The 19,367-nt window shown below is 43.4% G+C and overlaps 1 protein-coding gene across 4 annotated transcripts in view; it reads left to right on the forward strand.

The window, feature by feature from the left end:
* The window catches only part of LOC143358736 (myosin-IIIb), a 43,300-nt gene extending 31,812 nt beyond the window's left edge, over positions 1-11,488 (forward strand). For 2 of the 4 annotated variants that reach the window (XM_076796104.1, XM_076796098.1), the window contains exons 4-16: positions 255-839; positions 1,412-1,803; positions 1,958-2,286; positions 3,302-3,808; positions 3,903-4,189; positions 5,178-5,452; positions 6,166-6,533; positions 6,743-6,853; positions 6,935-7,191; positions 7,849-8,057; positions 8,170-8,250; positions 8,820-8,987; positions 9,537-11,488. In XM_076796104.1, coding sequence (XP_076652219.1) covers positions 255-839; positions 1,412-1,803; positions 1,958-2,286; positions 3,302-3,808; positions 3,903-4,189; positions 5,178-5,452; positions 6,166-6,533; positions 6,743-6,853; positions 6,935-7,191; positions 7,849-8,057; positions 8,170-8,250; positions 8,820-8,987; positions 9,537-10,500 — 4,533 coding nt within the window. In that variant the 3' untranslated portion in view covers positions 10,501-11,488. Of the gene's footprint in view, positions 1-254; positions 840-1,411; positions 1,804-1,957; positions 2,287-3,301; positions 3,809-3,902; positions 4,190-5,177; positions 5,453-6,165; positions 6,534-6,742; positions 6,854-6,934; positions 7,192-7,848; positions 8,058-8,169; positions 8,251-8,819; positions 8,988-9,206; positions 9,229-9,536 lie in introns of all 4 variants that reach the window. The other 2 variants (XM_076796124.1, XM_076796114.1) reach the window with 2 other exon arrangements.
* The last annotated feature ends 7,879 nt before the right edge of the window (positions 11,489-19,367 follow it).

Consider the following 19,367-nt stretch of genomic DNA (forward strand, 5'->3'; position numbering starts at 1 on the left):
AGTGATTCAATCATTGTTTTCTTCATTTTTCAAGTAATCAATCTACAATATAATTATTGAACTGTTTCAACTCAAGATAACATTAAAATTGATTAACCGTGGGAGCCTCAAATTTATACACCTAATACATACAGTACAGTAACAGGTGTTCACATAATAGAGCGTTCACATAACGAGTTTTCATATAACGGAGGTTCCACTCGACTCCATATTCAGCAGTGAAGTTTTAACAAACTATGAACGTGATAAAATAGGTGATAGCCTGCGAACAACAGCTGGATTCATCGTACGATTCCCGTTGCGACGTTTGGTCAGTCGGGGTCACTGCCATCGAGTTAGCAGAGGGTGACCCACCCCTCTCCGAGTTGCACCCTATGAGGGCACTGTTTCAAATCCCTAGAAACCCGCCCCCGGCCCTGAAGAACCCAGACTTCCACACGCCAGAGCTAGTGGACTTCGTGACGGAATGTTTGGTCAAAGATTTGGAGCACAGGCCGTTCGCCAGCGAGCTCAGGGAGCATCCTTTGCTGATGACCATTGAGGATCGCGTGGATAAAATCCGAGAAGAGCTTCAGGAAGAGATCCGCAGACAGAGGTCGGATGGAAGGGTGCACAGGCAACCGGAAGTGACCACCAAACATGGGAAATTGAAGACCGATCGAAAAACCAGGCCGGAGAAAATGTATATGGACGACCTGGCTGCTTTGGACATGCTGTCCGAGGACGGGATTGTGGATCAGTTGGAGCACAGATACGAACAGGGTCAGATCTACACGTACATCGGGGACATACTCGTCGCTGTCAACCCGTTCACGAATTTGGGATTGTACACTGGAATTGTGAGTAGTTTCGTCGATTTTCGCGAACGAAATCTGCGAGTGAAATTCTCTAAAAATGTGAAAATTAATGTATGTATGTACGTGCGACTGGCATAATTTGATCGATCTTTCTATTTCTTCTTATATTTTCTAATGGATTATGACTAGACTGCGGGTCTTTATGCAAAATAAAAATAGTCTGCATTGATTACAAGAAATAGAAACAAAGTAGAATGTTGTTTCTTCACTTGCTAATTTTAATAGATGAGAAATAGTATATTGACATTTGAAATTGTTGAAATTTTCCTACAATTTCAAATTTTGTTATAAACTCAATTTTCTTATCAATGCATAAAGATCCGCAGCCTAATTACGACTTTTTCTTTCGTTAACACGGTTGCTATCATTTCACGTTTGTGTGCGCGATACGCAGAACTAAGACGTCATTAAAATTTCTAGTCTAATCCTCTTTGAAAATCTTCATATGTAAATATTCACAGTCTAGTAATTAGCTCCCGCTTCGGAATACGGATTCGACAATTTTGCGTCGACAAATTGAGAATGTTGACGGACAATTCACTCCGCCTGTTTAGGAGCAAAAGCGGTACAAAGGACAAGCAAGATCAGATAATCCTCCGCACATTTTCGCGGTCGCTGACGCCGCGTACCAGGCGTTGCTGCATCAACGCCAGAATCAAGCGATCGTCATTAGCGGAGAGTCTGGAGCGGGGAAAACGGAGAGCGCGAATTTGTTGCTGAAGCAGCTGGTCTACCTAAGCAAAGCTCCGAATCGTAATTTAGAGGAGAGGATTCTTCAGATCAATCCGATAATGGAGGCTTTCGGTAACGCCACCACGGGGATCAATGCCAACTCTTCGAGGTTCGGGAAGTACTTGGACCTAACCATGACGAAGGGCGGGAAGGTTACTGGTGCAAGGATATCCGTTTATTTGTTGGAGCAGTCTCGAGTAGTAGCCCAAGCCGAGTAAGTTGCCATGAGTTGTGTTCGGAAATTCCCTCTTCGGGGACGACCTCAATGTCTTTCAGTTCTTTTAATCGTTAATATTTTTTTCTGTACAATCGCCATGATAATCTCGCTTTCTTGATAACTTAGACTTTCGCTTTTAAAATCATTTTAGAAGCGAACGGAATTTCCACATATTTTACTATATGTACGATGGTCTGGAGGCAGACAATCGTCTATCAGAGTTCTACCTAGACGAGAACCTGCGGAAACACCATCGGTACCTCATGGACAACAGTCAGACGTCCCAGACCCACATCGACAAGTTCCAACAGCTGAAGAACGGCTTCAAGCTGCTTGGGTTCCAAGATGGCGAGGTGGACACTGTCTATCGTATCCTGGCAGCTGTGCTTCACCTGGGAGACATCGAATTCGGCGAGGTTGCCAGTGAAGACAATACTGACAACAAAAGCCGCGTGATTGACACCACGCCTTTGCAAAGAGGTACTGAAAACTTTAACATTGATCTTCTAAGTACGGCGTGCTCGTCCGCGACTCTCCCTCCCAAGGACGGCGCGATTGTCCGTAATTGTGTCTCCCAGGAACGGCGCGTCTGGCCGTGAATGGCACAAAAGCCACTATAGTGGTTCCTTCAGTTACAACTGATGATTTCCACGGAAACCACTATAGTGGCGTGCCGTTCAGACTGATGCTTTCCACGGAAACCACTATAGTGGCGTACTGTTCAGACTGACGTTTTCCACGGAAACCACTATAGTGGCGTACTGTTCAGATTGACGTTTTCCACGGAAACCACTATAGTGGCGTACCGTTCAGACTGATGCTTTCCACGGAAACCACTATAGTGGCGTACTGTTCAGATTGACGTTTTCCACGGAAACCACTATAGTGGCGTACCGTTCCAACTGATGCTTTCTACGGAAACCACCATAGTGCCGTACCGTTCAGACTGATGCTTTCTACGGAAACCACTATAGTGGTTCGTACCGTTCCAACTGATGCTTTCCACGGAAACCACTATAGTGCCGTACCGTTCAGACTGATGCTTTCTACGGAAACCACTATAGTGGTTCGTACCGTTCCAACTGATGCTTTCCACGGAAACCACTATAGTGGCGTACTGTTCAGACTGACGTTTTCCACGGAAACCACTATAGTGGCGTACCGTTCCAACTGTTGCTTTCCACGGAAACCACTATAGTGGCGTACAGTACTTAATAGGTTAACTTGCGGATTTTTCGATTATATTTGTAAAGTCACGCACAACTACTAAACCTACTCGACATCGGTTGACAATGCTAGTTGAACGACGAAACTTTTTTCGCTTGTAATTGTTCGTCCAGGAAACATTTACTGACACATTTGTGACCTTTTGAGAAGAGAAGTGTCGCGAATCTGGTGATAAAAGTTTCATTTAAAAAACGTCATTAAAGCCATCAGCGGCTCTATTTCGTTTGCTCGCTAGCCTCGAGTTTAAGATCGCTGGGTTACGTTTCAGTCTCGCAGCTGCTCGGCGTGGAGGAGAACGATCTTCTGGAAGCTCTAACGTCGAACTCGGTCATGACCAGAGGAGAAACAATCACGCGAAACAACACGGTGGCAGAGGCGTGCGCGGCGAGAGACGCCATGGCCAAGGGACTTTACGGCCGGTTGTTCGACTGGATGGTGAATCAGATCAACTGTTTGCTGAGTTTCAATCACGCTCCGAATTACGAGCCGCTGGCCATCGGTCTCCTGGACATCTTCGGGTTCGAGAATTTCCCGAGGAACTCGTTCGAGCAGCTGTGCATCAACATCGCGAACGAACAGATACAGTACTACTTCAACCAGCACATTTTCACCTGGGAGCAACAGGAGTACATGGCCGAAGGAATACCGGTGGATCTGGTCGAGTTCTCGGACAACAGACCAGTCCTGGACATGTTGTTGAGCAAACCTATGGGGCTCCTAGCCCTTTTAGATGAGGAGAGCCGCTTTCCCAGAGCCACGAATAAATCTTTAATTGGTATGCTTAGCTACTCTCTTTCTCTCTCATTCACTTTTGGTGCTATTGATTCGTGTCATTTGATTCCGGTCTTTGGGTATCGTTCGTGTTGCAGAAAAGTTCCATAACAACATCAAATCGAAGTTCTACGTACGACCAAAATCGGACGCAGTCTGCTTCGCTGTTCACCATTTCGCAGGACGCGTGGTTTACCAAGCGGAAGGATTCTTGGAAAAGAACAGAAACTTCCTGCCTCCCGAAGTTATCCAACTGGTCAGACAGTCTCAGTACGACATGGTTCGCTTCTTGTTCCAATGCCCGATCACGAAGACTGGCAACCTGTACTCGGCGGTGCACGAGACTGATTCGAGGAAGCTATCCCCGTCGAACCAGAATACTAAGGTATCAACGAATGAGATGCTCGAGAATTGATTCCGAATGAAACACAGCCAACGCCAACGCCACAGCGTATAGCAATTAACCCATTAACTGCCAAATTTTAGAATGAAACTAAACTGTCAGGCGTATCAAATATATTTCTGGCGCCGAGTGGTGTACGTAAAATTCCAAAATTCCCAACTGGGGATCGTGGCAGCTAATGGGTTAAGAGCCAAGGGTAGTCGCGTGACTTTTGCAGAGTCAGCAGGTCGGTAACTGCTGTACAATTTCCGTTCAATTTAAGTTCCGTCTTGGTCTTGATCCGACGGATCTTAAGTCTGTGACTAAACTTGTCACATCTTTTGCTCTGTATTATCGACATCATGAATTCTGACGCCGGAAACGTGTTTCAAGTTTTTGGCTTTATTTCGCAGAGAATCAAGACAAAATATAGCTCAATTTGTAGCTGGAGATATTGTCTAGTACGCGCTGCTCTCGATTTCATCCAGAAAACTCATCCAACGGCATAAAAATGCTTGGATTCCACGGCATGCGCATCGTCAATTTTTGGCCTACTTCTAACGCTTATATTACCAAATATCTGCATAATCTCGTCAGCTCATGACCAGCGCGCGCTAGATTGAACCTTCCTCTTTCGAATGAGCCCTTTACCAGCGACAAAATATTCTTACATAAGGGCGAAAAGTTGAGGCACGTAAAACCATTTTTCGCCTATTTTCGTCGGTAACGTGGTCACTCTACCTTATCGCGAATCTACGGAGTCTTGGCTCTTAAAAGTAGTGCTAATTTTCTAATGGAAATAATTGATAGTTATTCCCATTTTATTATTGTCATGCGATGTTTAAAAAATAATATTTGTCTTTAGATCGCTGCAGAAGGCTTTCTCACGCATTGTATGTGAACGCGTGCGTTCCATTCATGATGCAGAGGCTGAAATGCTTTTTCTATTGTTAAACGGTGAAGTCACACGTGATGGGTTTAATTGTTTCAGGAACGTTACTCGAGCCGGGGATTGGCCTCGCAATCTAGAGCTCAACAAACGGTGGCAACATACTTCCGCTACTCCCTTATGGATTTGCTGCAGAAGATGGTATCGGGGTCACCTCAATTTGTGCGCTGTATAAAACCGAATGATTCGAGAAGCCCTAGATTTTTCGATAAAGAGAAGGTCGTGAAGCAGCTGCGGTACACTGGCGTATTAGAGACAATAAGAATCAGGCAGAACGGCTTTTCGCATAGAATACCGTTCAATGACTTCCTTAAGAGGTTCGTATTAACATTCATTTTTATCTTATACTCGCATATTAAAATATTTAGTTTTATCGGGTTGTAATATTTGTTTCGGTATCTTCAATAACTTCTTTTCATTAATTTACAGTTATATAGAAAATAATTTAGGATAATTATCTCTTCAACTTTCATTTTTCATGGTAGCTATTCACCCATTTGTATGGGAAACAAAATATGTTACTAAATTTAGTAAAAAGTTAAGTAACAAAAAAGATCAATACACTGTTCCTTTAATACAAGAAAAGGGAATGGATTTTTGTCCTTCGAAGGATTATGCTCTACAGTGATTTCTCTATATATGTCGCCAAGGCCTGGATGATAAACGTCGCGGAATTATCCCCACTACCGTGGGTCATACCCCGTGAGTGGCTAAGAAGCTCGAGAGTGTAAACATAACACGCCTCGAGTATGTCTCCTGGACGATACATGTCGTTGGCAAGACCCGTGTTGTTGACATAAATCGAGAATTCACTGTATTCATATTTACAATGGTCTCTTTGGTTTCCCCGATCTCATGCTAAATATGAATTGACGTATCATCAATTGAAAAGTGTTAAATCAAGAAGAGAAATGGACCATCTGACTGATCAGCTTCAATGTCGTGTGTAGTACAAAGTGTTTAGATGAGTTTGAATGTCAGTGCTTTTTACCAATTTATTAAAGTGAAAAATATTATTTTTCAATTGCAGATACTGCTTCCTGGCATTCGGCTACGACGAGCGAGTGGTAGCGAATCGCGACAATTGCAGGCTTCTTCTAGTCCGCTTGAAAATGGACGGATGGGCGTTGGGTAGGACGAAGGTCTTCCTGAAATACTATCACGTCGAGTTCCTGTCGAAGATGTACGAAGAGCAGCTGAAGAAGATAATCATGGTCCAGGCGTGCGTCCGCCGATGGCTGGCCAGGATCAGATTCAAGAAGCAGAAGTGGCAGTTCGCGGTGTCCGTTGTAACATTGCAACGTCATATTCGCGGCTGGTTGTCGCGAAAGCATCACCTGGAAGAGATGAAGAAGAAGCAAGAGGAGGAGGAAGCTAATGCTATACAAAGAGCCCAAGGTAGCAGTGCCAGGAGTACATTGACCTCTTTTCTAAATCTTCAGTAAAACAGTAACTAATTAATACTGATGACTAGATTGCGGTTCTTTATGCAAAATAAAAATTATCGACATCAATTGTATGAGTAACCATGCAGAATTTTCTCTTCTTCTTCAACAATCTTAACAAGGTGAAAACAACACACTGACACTGTATCTTTATTTTAACAGAAGAGCAGGAGAAGAAGGCCGAACCTACGGAGCCAGAAGAAGGAGGAGAAGAAGAGGGCGAGGAGAAAGAGGATTTGAACGAAGACGATGCGGCAGTCATCATTCAGAGCCGTAAGTTGCGAGCAAGAAGTCGATTGAAAACTCGGGATCGATTTAAGAAAGGAATGAAAATAAACGTCTCGGCGTTCATAGATTTCAGAGGTTACACCATCCGCAGACGCTTCGGCGTTGAACTTGAAGAACGCTTCAAGAGGATCTTGAATCACTATGACGACAAGCCCGAGGCGCATAAAGCGTTACTGCGGGAGGGTTTGAAGAACGAGGATGCTGCGTTCATTGTCCAGCAGTGGTACAAGAAGGAAGAAAGGGTTAAGAAGAGGAAACCATCTGTGAACGATAATGTGCATCCTAAACTGCGGCAAGCTGATCTCATACACTTCTCCCAGAACGTAAGTGAAATAGTATCTGAAATGTCTAAAATAACTATCTCAAATCGAAATAGTCTTTACTCGATATATGTCCCAAATATCTAGCTGATAAAAGTCACAGAACTATCCCCACTGCCGCGGGGTATACCCCGTGAGGGATAAAGTAAATACCATCGCAATTATATCATGTTTGGTATCATTTTCATTAGAAAAATGCCACGGGTATGTTGGCGAAAGTCCCATAAAAAAATAATGAAAAATAAAGAAGTTTTGTTATTGGATCAGTAGTGGTCTCACACCGATACACCTGACCCGTATTATGTAACGCTCCTCGGCGACCGAAGCCATTCGAGCTTCGCTGACCGACAGTATCTCATAGCCGATATATGTCCCTGGATATATGTCGTGTTGTGGACATATATCGAGAAAACACTGTACCGCCTAAAGTATTATCTCCTGGACATACATAAGTAGCTTAATACTTTTTGTAAACAACGACGGGCTGCGCTAGCTCGGAAATAAATTCGAAGAATCATATCACGAAAACAATTATGTGCTAAATTGACCGAATACCTAGGTACTCTCCCAGGCATTTTGCGCATGGACTTCCGATAAAAATGAATGCAATATTCGTGGTAAGAAACGAAACTAACTGATACGAACATTTTTGGATTGAAGGTCCACATGAAGAACCAAGAGGTGCACAAGAACTTGCGCCGCAACAAGCCAGGTGTTCGATTAAACGACGTCGAGGAACCGCCTCCCGATTATGTTCGACCCGAAGGATTCAGCATGGTACAGTCGATCCTGCAGTATCGCAGCGGCAACCAGGAGGAAGGAGAGGAGACCATCAAGTACTACCACAACCTGAAGAACGAGATGAGCAGGTAAATAGACTTATCCACTCTTCCATGATCGGTTGTCCACGTTCACCTTTCCCGAACGAATGGCAAATTCGAATGCTCAATTTTCGAATGCTTTTGGCACTCGCATCGGAAGTGGTTCGGAATTCGAAGAAGACGAAGCTGGCTGGGACTTACCGTTGATACAGCTAGAAAATGACCTTCACCCATCGTCGAGGTATATTTACGATGAGTTGCTCGTAGAGGTTGCTGAACGCATGAAAAGTCGTTGCTACACGAGTGCTAGATGCGTCTCACGTGCCAAACGAAGGCTATGTAATTTTTGTTTATGTACATTTACGTGAAAAATTCCGAGATCAAGGGGTTACTACATCGTGTGATCCTCATATCATCGTAGTGTGAACGTATTCATACTTTTAATGGCTACAATTCGTCCTCTGAGCGCTTTGTATCGTTGGGGTCTGCAGAGAAGAGACTCGGAAGGAATACGAGTGGAATGACATCTAGGAACACTGCTGCAAAGGTTCTAGATACCAACACATGGAAGTTGATGTTTTGATTTTTCATTGTCAACGCAGTGTGTTTCGCTGAGCTCGTAAATATCGCTACGCTACTTGGATATATCTGAAGGTCACGACTGAGCATTCAAGGTGGGGGAGTGCCTGTCCCGAGTCTCTTCTCGCCAGACAGTTTTTAATTGAGATTGTGTTGTTGAGTAGTAGTAACGTTGGAAGGGGGGGGGGGGGTGTTCGTTTGACGCAGAGATTGTGAGACATTTAATTACAGGAGTCGGATGGGCCAAGTTCTGGAGGTAAACGCCGAGAGGAGAGAACGCCTGGCAGCTCAAGGCGACTTTTCAATAGCATCGGAGCAACAACTGTCGGATATATGGCACAAAGCTTTGAGAAACCCGGCCGATTCGGCACAGCAGGACGAGAACCAACCGAGACCGAGGTACATCCGAAAATAATGATCATCCGTTCACGCCTGGCGCCTCTTTGAGTCCCCAAAGTATCAAACTCTAACTTCTCACGATCATTCTTATTCTTCATTCGCGTCTCTTATTTTCTGTTTATTGCGTTCTAATAGACAGCAAAATATATCATTGAACTAATAACGTTACTACCGGTAGTTATGTTACTAATTCTTTACTATGTTTCTACACTTTGCCAGAGGTATCATGGCAAACTTCCAGGTAAAATCACACAATTATGCCGTCCGTAGATTGTATCATTCCGAGTATTTCGTTGTGTAAGAGATCTATGTAAAATAATATACACAAGTTCCAATTTTTGGGGGAGACGCTAACGATCGAGTTAATTAGTTCCTTGTTCTTAAGCAATAGGCTGCTAGAAGGGGGAGAAGAGAATCGTGCTTGTACTTGTAGTTGTTCTAATTGTTTATCATATTCATTTTGTATTGTTATCTGTCGGCCACTAGTTCCGAGAACAGTAATAGCGTCGTGTTTTGGTCATTTTATTCGGTGGGATTCTGTTCTTACAGTTCAAGGACTAATCACCTGCCTAACAACATCGTGCGGTCCCCTGAGGGCAAACAACGTAAGCAACCTGGAGTCAACTCTTCGAATATCAACAATCCACATGGCTTACGATCCAAGTACATCGACAGGCGAAACGAAATGAACGAGAGGCAGCAGCCGGGCAACGGGCACACGCGCATCGGCAACGGAAGTCCCGCGAGAGCCCATCAGAACGGAGTTAATGGGCACTCGAGTTATGCGAACGGACATCCAAACTTCGTTAACAGGCATCAGAGCTCCGCGAACGGACACGAAACATCGATTAACGGCCACTCGAACTCCGTTAACGAGCATCCGCCATTAAACGGGCACGTTTCGAAAGCAAACGGATATCCGTCGTACCTGAACGGATACCGGAACGTAATCAACGGTTGCCAGAACGGTTTGTTTATCAATAAAATGGTCGCCAATCAGTTCGACGGTCCGAAACAGGAACCGAAGAGGCATCCCGTGTTGAGTAACGGTTTCAGGAATAATTTGAATGACTGTAAAGGTGTGGGAGTCACGAATCAAAATGGCGACTCGGAGAAGAAGCGTCCAGTTGAAGCAGATGGCAGGAGCGTGACGAATAGGAGGTTTATCGATCATGATGCTGTTAATGGTCGGTTAGGAGCGAAGAAAGATTTGGGAAAGGACACGTTCGGTATTCCTGTCGATCTGAGACAATTGTTGAGGCCCACGGTTGTGCAGAAACGGCCGGAAGTCATCAAGGTTGATTACGATCCCGAGGATCTAAATGGCCCCTATAATTTTAGACAGTTGTTGAGACCTGCAGAGTATCTTCCCACCGAGTCCCTCAGGAAGAGAAAAGGGGGGCAGGCGAGCAATGGAGTACCAGTAACGAAGGACAAGGTTCCCGAGAAGCACGTGAAAAGAAGAGCACCATTGGCACCGAATCAAAATAAGCTCGTCAACGCGAAGAAATAACGCTACGTGATTGTCTGAACGTTCAAACTTTCGTAGGCTAGACGATGTACGTGCAGTCAGATGACAGATTTCGCGAGGACACGAGGCAGTTGGTTAGCACAATGGTTCACGATGCAGGGGTCTTCGAGATTATGGCTCAGGAAGTTCAGGATCGTATTCTCTGTCTGTGGGAAATTTGAAAAAATTCTACTTTGTTCTCTAAGGAATTCTTAGACAGCGCATTATTTCTTGACTTTTCATTAGAGTTACACAATTCTTGCTGATTGTAATTAATTGTAATAGTTACGAAAGTGCATTGTCGTTGATAACTTCTCATTGTTCCTGTAGGATCTACTGGACCATGTTAACTCGATTTGTTTTATATATTTTTCTAGATCAGTGTAGACTTGCCAATTCCTGAATCGTCTGAACACCCTATATATGGAAGCAGCATTCGCTTTCTTTGGATGCCTGTGGCATCGGAAGTCTTTTGTTTTATTCTAAGTCAAATGCAAATTGCGTAACGGTTTACAGCTAATTTGTACCATTCATCGCGAAGTTTTTATTCTTTGGATTTGATTTCTCACTTTCCTTGATTTTTACTTTTATTAATTGTGATGAAAAAGATTGTTCGTTGTATTGCGTTGGTGATATAGATTGCTGCTTCCTTTTGTCACGTATTTAAACGCTAAACTTTCGTTAGAACTAGTCATGTTGTAGCTTTACAAAACACTTAGATGTACTCGATAACGTTAAAAAAACATATGTTTCTGAAGCTTCGACGGTTTTACTGTGTGTTATGACATTTCTATGTAAGACAAACTTGATTTTCAAATTGAAACGAATATAATTGATTGTTCCTTAATGTTCTATCTCACTAAAAATTTACGGAAACACTTCGAATAGTAGGAAGTACCGAATGTTTGTGAAAACTTAATAATTGTATATAAAATTGTTATAGGAACAAGAATCATAATATATTAAACACCTGTTGTGCTTTAGTCTATAACTTTGTGTTGTCACTTATTTCCGAATCCAAATCACAACCAACAATGCCTTCAAACGTAATGTTCGAACATACATTACAAATCATTAATACGAATATTTTAATAGAGGGAACTAGAACTAACAAATCAAATTGAAATTAGAAAGAATATTTCGGAGTCTTTCTTCTAATATTTTCGATTTGTGAGTACAAAAAGAAAAACAATACATTTTTTCAATTGAGACTTCATTTTTATGAAATTCAATTTTGTTCATCCCCTAGGCTCGCGTGCATTGAATTTTGTATAAGTCAATGACAAGTCAGACCATAAAAATTTTCCGAAATTTTAAAAAAATCGAATTTTCTATTAGGAGAACGTGATAGCACAAGAGGTGGCACGAAAATTCGAAAAAATTTCGAAATTCAGTAGTATAACTCAACGACAAATCGGACTTTCGGGAAAAATTAAGGGGTCAAGATTTCTATATGCAGATACGTCTTTTCATGACAGTGTCTTTATTTATTCATTGTTGATTCTTACATAAAATGATTGTGTTAAAATACAATATAAATGTTTACATGGAATGTGGATTGCGAGGCGGTAACCGTGTTATCACACATGGTTACGTCCAGTAATTTAAGGTCAGCGTCACCTAGCGGTAGTCTCAAGAGCGAATTAGTAACAAATATCCGGCTTTAGTCTTCTCCGTACAAGCAGACGAGGTATAATCAGAGAGGAATCTGATTGGTCTACTCCTGTACCACAGACGAGGTATAGGAGTAGACCAATCACCATATGGGGTTTCGTGTCTCACGATCTGAAATACCGACAGCGTTAACAACAACTAGATTTCTTACGCCCTCTACTCTGACGAACGATAAATCTTGTAACTAGATCGACGAGAACTTTAGCCCATACACCTATGATAAATGATGAAGATACGACTCTGAACCCAATACACGACCGTTCACGCACACGGGTGAAAACAGGTGTAAATCTAACCCGCTGAGGACAGCAAACCTAACACTAACCTAACACTTGCTCAACAGGGACAAGCTAACCCTTTTTCATTGAATAGAACGGTATTCAGAAACAAAAACAGCGTGTTTTGATTAATAATTGAAAGAGAGCTGCCTCGAAGGTGAAGATGGGCCAAGAGTAAACAAGGAGTGCATTGAAGGACCTTCGGCTCATCCCGAGGTAGCCTAAAGTAAATTCAGACACAATTCAATTAAATACACAAGTTTTTATTATTAGTACGTCTTAAATTTTATTTTAAAATGTTATCGCAAAGTTATAAATAAGCAGCTATTAGCTCGATATTATTCCCTATTTGTAAGATTACTAGAAGTTCTTACAAATAGAGAATAATACCGATTGCCCGGGTCTCACCACGAGGAGGTTGCTGCACAAGAGACCCGAAAGGAAGCCAGAAGGAATTCGATACGCTTCCTTCTGACTCCCTTTCTTACAACGACGGTTTCGAGTCTTAGAAACTAAATTTCGCAGAGTATGTCGAGTAATTATTGCGGAGCAAATGGAATGAGTCGGAGAAGAAGTCTCCGATTCACGGGAGATTAAAAACGAATCAGGCAGAAGGCTCTGATTCTTTCAGAGAGAGAAACAAAACCGAACCAGAGCAGAAGGCTCTGGATCGAGGGTGACGCGACGCGTACAATGCTTGCAGCCCAACTCCAGCCAGCATCGATACCCGACGTGTCCTCACGAAGAGCGATGGTCGAGAGAAGCGTTCAAACGATACCCTAAGTTTCCCCCACCCACCTGTCGCCAGGCAACGACTAGCGTTGAGGCGACTCGGGTGGACTTACGGCAGGGAGGATTTTACACGAGTGAACAGGTCTCTCGAACATCCCTCTCAATGGATCTACGCCGAGCACCGGTACCAACCGGTCTGGTACATACAAGCAAGGTCCGACACAGCATAAGGCTGTGTCGGAATCAAAAATCGAACCGAGCAAAGTGAAGTTACGGCAATAATTACTCGACATTTATACAATACTAATAAACAAGCTTAATAACTAACGCACGCACTCGAATCGAGCAATTATTGTGAGCCAAAAAAAAACTAAATCTGACAAGTCTCTGAACAATTCCAGAGAAAATAAAAATGGAGCAGAAGGCTCAGATTTACGAGAAAGAAAAATGAAAGAAGCGAACCAGAGTAGTAGCCTCTGGTTCGAGGGTGACGCTACCAACTGGTCACAGCAGAAGGCTGTGACCCAAATCAACAAGCGAAACTAACAAAGTGAATCTAACACAATAATTGCTCGACAACTAATACGAACTTATAAATACTGTGAAGTCTTCTTACTATTCGTTGTCTTCATTCGACGATGATCATGCTGAACTGTTGTGATTTAACTGAAACAGACTAATAATAATTAGACACAAAATGGAGGAACACAGAAGTAATCGAAGAAGAAACGAGTCTTCGTACGATGCGTTGTCTTCGTTCGATGATAAATTTCTGCAACTGTTGTACTCAATCTGAAACAGATTAGTAATGATTAGACACAAAACAATGGAGGAACAACGAAGTATCAGAAGACGATGAAATAAAGACAAAACGATGACCCCGTACACGAGTACGGCCTACCTAACATGCACACGAGTGCAAATCTACCAGCTCACGAGAGCCAAACTAACCCCGTACACGAGTACGGCCTACCTAATATGCACAAGAGTGCAAATCTACCAGCTCACGAGAGCCAAACTAACCCCGTACACGAGTACGGCCTACCTAATATGCACAAGAGTGCAAATCTAACAGGCTCACGAGAGCCAAACTAACCCCGTAAACGAGTACGGCCTACCTAACATGCACAAGAGTGCAAATCTAACGGCTCACGAGAGCCAAACCAACCCCGTACACAAGTACGGCCTAACCGACAAGAAACTAAGAGTAGATGAAGTCAGAACTTCAATCTACTGAGGTGGCGCTTCGGGGCGCCCCGGGTTCGCCAATACCCGTACTCACCCACAGCAGTGAGTCCCTGAGGGACCTCCGTTCGGAGGAATACCAATTTAAAACCAGACATATAAATTTTAGAATAAGAACTTTTGAAAGTTCAGAAATAAATTTCAATTGGAAAGATGAACAATTCCAATCGAAAATAAATCAAACGAAATTGGGACGCAACGACATAAAGGCTAGGGTCATAGCAATTTTAAGAAACGGAACTTTTAAAAAGTTCAGAAGCAAATTTCAATTAGACATCCAGAAAAAATGTACGATGTTTATTGAATGAAAAAGTATTCCGAAACAAGAAGTGTGTGTTTCGATTAATAATTAAAAGGAGCTGCCAAGAAGGCGTAGGTGGGCCAAGGGTAAACAAGGAAAGCGAGAAGGAAGGCAGGAAGGACCCTTGGCCCATCCCATGCAAGTTTAAAATAAATTCAGACACAATTCAATTAAATACACAAGTTTTTATTATCAGTACGTCTTAAATTTTATTTCACAATGTTATCGCAAATTACAAATGAGCAGCTATTAGCTCGATTTTACTCATTATTTGTCAGATAATAGAAGATCTAACAAATAGAGAATATTATCGATTGCCCGGGTCTCACCACGAGGAGGTTGCTGCACAAGAGACCCGAAAGGAAGCCAGAAGGAATTCGATACGCTTCCTTCTGACTCCCTTTCTTACAACGACGGTTTCGAGTCTTAGAAACTAAATTTCGCAGAGTATGTCGACTAATTATTGCGGAGCAAATGGAGTGAGTCGGAGAAGAAGTCTCCGATTCACGGGAGATTAAAAACGAATCAGGCAGAAGGCTCTGATTCTTTCAAAGAGAGAAACAAAACCGAACCAGAGCAGAAGGCTCTGGATCGAGGGTGACGCGACGCGTACAATGCTTGCAGCCCAACTCCAGCCAGCACCGGTACCCGACGTGTCCTCACGAAGAGCGATGGTCGAGAGAAGCGTTCAAACGATACCCTAAGTTTCCCCCACCCACCTGTCGCCAGGCAACGACTAGCGTTGAGGCGACTCGGGTGGACTTACGGCAGGGAGGATTTTACACGAGTGAACAGGTCTCTCGAACATCCCTCTCAATGGATCTACGCCGAGCACCGGTACCAACCGGTCTGGTACATACAAGCAAGGTCCGACACAGCATAAGGCTGTGTCGGAATCAAAAATCGAACCGAGCAAAGTGAAGTTACGGCAATAATTACTCGACATTTATACAATACTAATAAACAAGCTTAATAACTAACGCACGCACTCGAATCGAGCAATTATTGTGAGCCAAAAAAAAACTAAATCTGACAAGTCTCTGAACAATTCCAGAGAAAATAAAAATGGAGCAGAAGGCTCAGATTTACGAGAAAGAAAAATGAAAGAAGCGAACCAGAGTAGTAGCCTCTGGTTCGAGGGTGACGCTACCAACTGGTCACAGCAGAAGGCTGTGACCCAAATCAACAAGCGAAACTAACAAAGTGAATCTAACACAATAATTGCTCGACAACTAATACGAACTTATAAATACTGTGAAGTCTTCTTACTATTCGTTGTCTTCATTCGACGATGATCATGCTGAACTGTTGTGATTTAACTGAAACAGACTAATAATAATTAGACACAAAATGGAGGAACACAGAAGTAATCGAAGAAGAAACGAGTCTTCGTACGATGCGTTGTCTTCGTTCGATGATAAATTTCTGCAACTGTTGTACTCAATCTGAAACAGATTAGTAATGATTAGACACAAAACAATGGAGGAACAACGAAGTATCAGAAGACGATGAAATAAAGACAAAACGATGACCCCGTACACGAGTACGGCCTACCTAACATGCACACGAGTGCAAATCTACCAGCTCACGAGAGCCAAACTAACCCCGTACACGAGTACGGCCTACCTAATATGCACAAGAGTGCAAATCTACCAGCTCACGAGAGCCAAACTAACCCCGTACACGAGTACGGCCTACCTAATATGCACAAGAGTGCAAATCTAACAGGCTCACGAGAGCCAAACTAACCCCGTAAACGAGTACGGCCTACCTAACATGCACAAGAGTGCAAATCTAACGGCTCACGAGAGCCAAACCAACCCCGTACACAAGTACGGCCTAACCGACAAGAAACTAAGAGTAGATGAAGTCAGAACTTCAATCTACTGAGGTGGCGCTTCGGGGCGCCCCGGGTTCGCCAATACCCGTACTCACCCACAGCAGTGAGTCCCTGAGGGACCTCCGTTCGGAGGAATACCAATTTAAAACCAGACATATAAATTTTAGAATAAGAACTTTTGAAAGTTCAGAAATAAATTTCAATTGGAAAGATGAACAATTCCAATCGAAAATAAATCAAACGAAATTGGGACGCAACGACATAAAGGCTAGGGTCATAGCAATTTTAAGAAACGGAACTTTTAAAAAGTTCAGAAGCAAATTTCAATTAGACATCCAGAAAAAATGTACGATGTTTATTGAATGAAAAAGTATTCCGAAACAAGAAGTGTGTGTTTCGATTAATAATTAAAAGGAGCTGCCAAGAAGGCGTAGGTGGGCCAAGGGTAAACAAGGAAAGCGAGAAGGAAGGCAGGAAGGACCCTTGGCCCATCCCATGCAAGTTTAAAATAAATTCAGACACAATTCAATTAAATACACAAGTTTTTATTATCAGTACGTCTTAAATTTTATTTCACAATGTTATCGCAAATTACAAATGAGCAGCTATTAGCTCGATTTTACTCATTATTTGTCAGATAATAGAAGATCTAACAAATAGAGAATATTATCGATTGCCCGGGTCTCACCACGAGGAGGTTGCTGAACAAGAGACCCGAAAGGAAGCCAGAAGGAATTCAATACGCTTCCTTCTGACTCCCTTTCTTACAACGACGCATTCGAGTTTTACAAACTCAATTTCGCAGCGTATGTCGAGTAATTATTGCGGAGAAAAAGGTGTGAATCGGAGAAGAAGTCTCCGATCCACGAGGGATCAAGAACGAATCAGGCAGAAGGCTCTGATTCTTTCAATGAGAGAAACAAAACCGAACCAGAGCAGAAGGCTCTGGTTCGAGGGTGACGCGACGCGTACAATGCTTGCAGCCCAACTCCAGCCAGTACCGATACCCGACGTGTCCACACGAAGAACGATGGCCGAGAGAAGCGTTCAAACGATACCCATTTCCCCCACCCACCTGTCGCCAGGCAACGACTAGCGTTGAGGCGACTCGGGTGGACTTACGGCAGGGAGGATTTTACACGAGTGAACAGGTCTCTCGTACATCCCTCTCAATGTTTCTTCGCCGAGTACCGGTACCAACCGGTCTGGTACATACAAGCAAGGCCGACACAGCGTAAGGCTGTGTCGGAGTCAAAAATCGAGCCGAGCAAAGTGAAGTTATGGCAATAATTACTCGACTTAATTACAACGACGATGAACAAATCTTAAAAACTAACGTACGCAAGCAAGTCGAGCAATTATTGTGGACAAAAGAAGGAAACTAAATCAGGCAAGTCTCTGAACAATGCGAGACAAAATAAAAGCAAGCGAATTTAACAAAGTGAATCTAACACAATAATTGCTCGACAACTAATACTAACTTATAAATAATATGACGTCTTCGTACCACGTGTTGTCTTCGTTCGACGATAAAATTTCTCATCTGTTGTACTCACTCTGAAACAGACTAATAATAATTAGGCAAGATACAACGGAGGAATCGAAGTAATAGAAGACGACGAAATAAAGAACAAACGATGACCCCGTACACGAGTACGGCCTAGCTAACACGCACAAGAGTGCGAAATCTACCCAGCTCACGAGAGCCAAACCTAACACCAGCTCACGAGAGCCAAGCTAACCCCGTACACGAGTACGGCCTACCTAATATGCACGAGAGTGCGAATCTAACCGGCTCCCGAGAGCCAAACTAACCCCGTACACGAGTACGGCCTACCTAATATGCACAAGAGTGCAAATCTACCAGCTCACGTGAGCCAAACTAACCCCGTACACGAGTACGGCCTACCTAACATGCACACGAGTGCAAATCTACCAGCTCACGAGAGCCAAACTAACCCCGTACACGAGTACGGCCTACCTAATATGCACAAGAGTGCAAATCTACCAGCTCACGAGAGCCAAACTAACCCCGTACACGAGTACGGCCTACCTAATATGCACAAGAGTGCAAATCTAACAGGCTCACGAGAGCCAAACTAACCCCGTAAACGAGTACGGCCTACCTAATATGCACGAGAGTGCGAATCTAACCGGCTCACGGGAGCCATAACAACCCCGTACACGAGTACGGCCTAACCGACAACAAACTAAGAGTAGATGAAGACAGAACTTCAATCTACTGAGGTGGCGCTTCGGGGCGCCCCGGGTTCGCCAATACCCGTACTCACCCACAGCAGTGAGTCCCTGAGGGACCTCCGTTCGGAGGAATACCAATTTTAAATCAGATAGATAAATTTTAAAAGAGGAACTTTTGAAAGTTCAGGAGTAAATTTCAATTGGAAAGATGAACAGTTCCATTCGAAAATAAATCTAACGAGATAGGGACGCAACGACCTAAGGCTAGGGTCGCCCCGGGTTTGCCAATACCCGTACTCACCCACGGCCCCGACCGTGAGTGAGCCCCTCGAGGGACCTCCGTTCGGAGGAATACCAATTTAAATCCAACTGTATAAATTTTATAATAGGAACTTTTGTAAGTTCAGGGGTAAATTTCAATTGGAAAGAATAACAATTCCAATCGAAAATAAATCTAACGAGATAGGGACGCAACGACTTAAGGCTAGGGTAGCCCCGGGTTCGCTAATACCCGTACTCACTCACGGCCGCATCCGTGAGTGAGCCCATGAGGGACCTCCGTTCGGAGGAATACCAATTTTAAACCATATACACAAATTTT

Source organism: Halictus rubicundus, chromosome 1, assembly GCF_050948215.1.
Source record: "Halictus rubicundus isolate RS-2024b chromosome 1, iyHalRubi1_principal, whole genome shotgun sequence".
Lineage (NCBI taxonomy): Eukaryota > Metazoa > Arthropoda > Insecta > Hymenoptera > Halictidae > Halictus > Halictus rubicundus.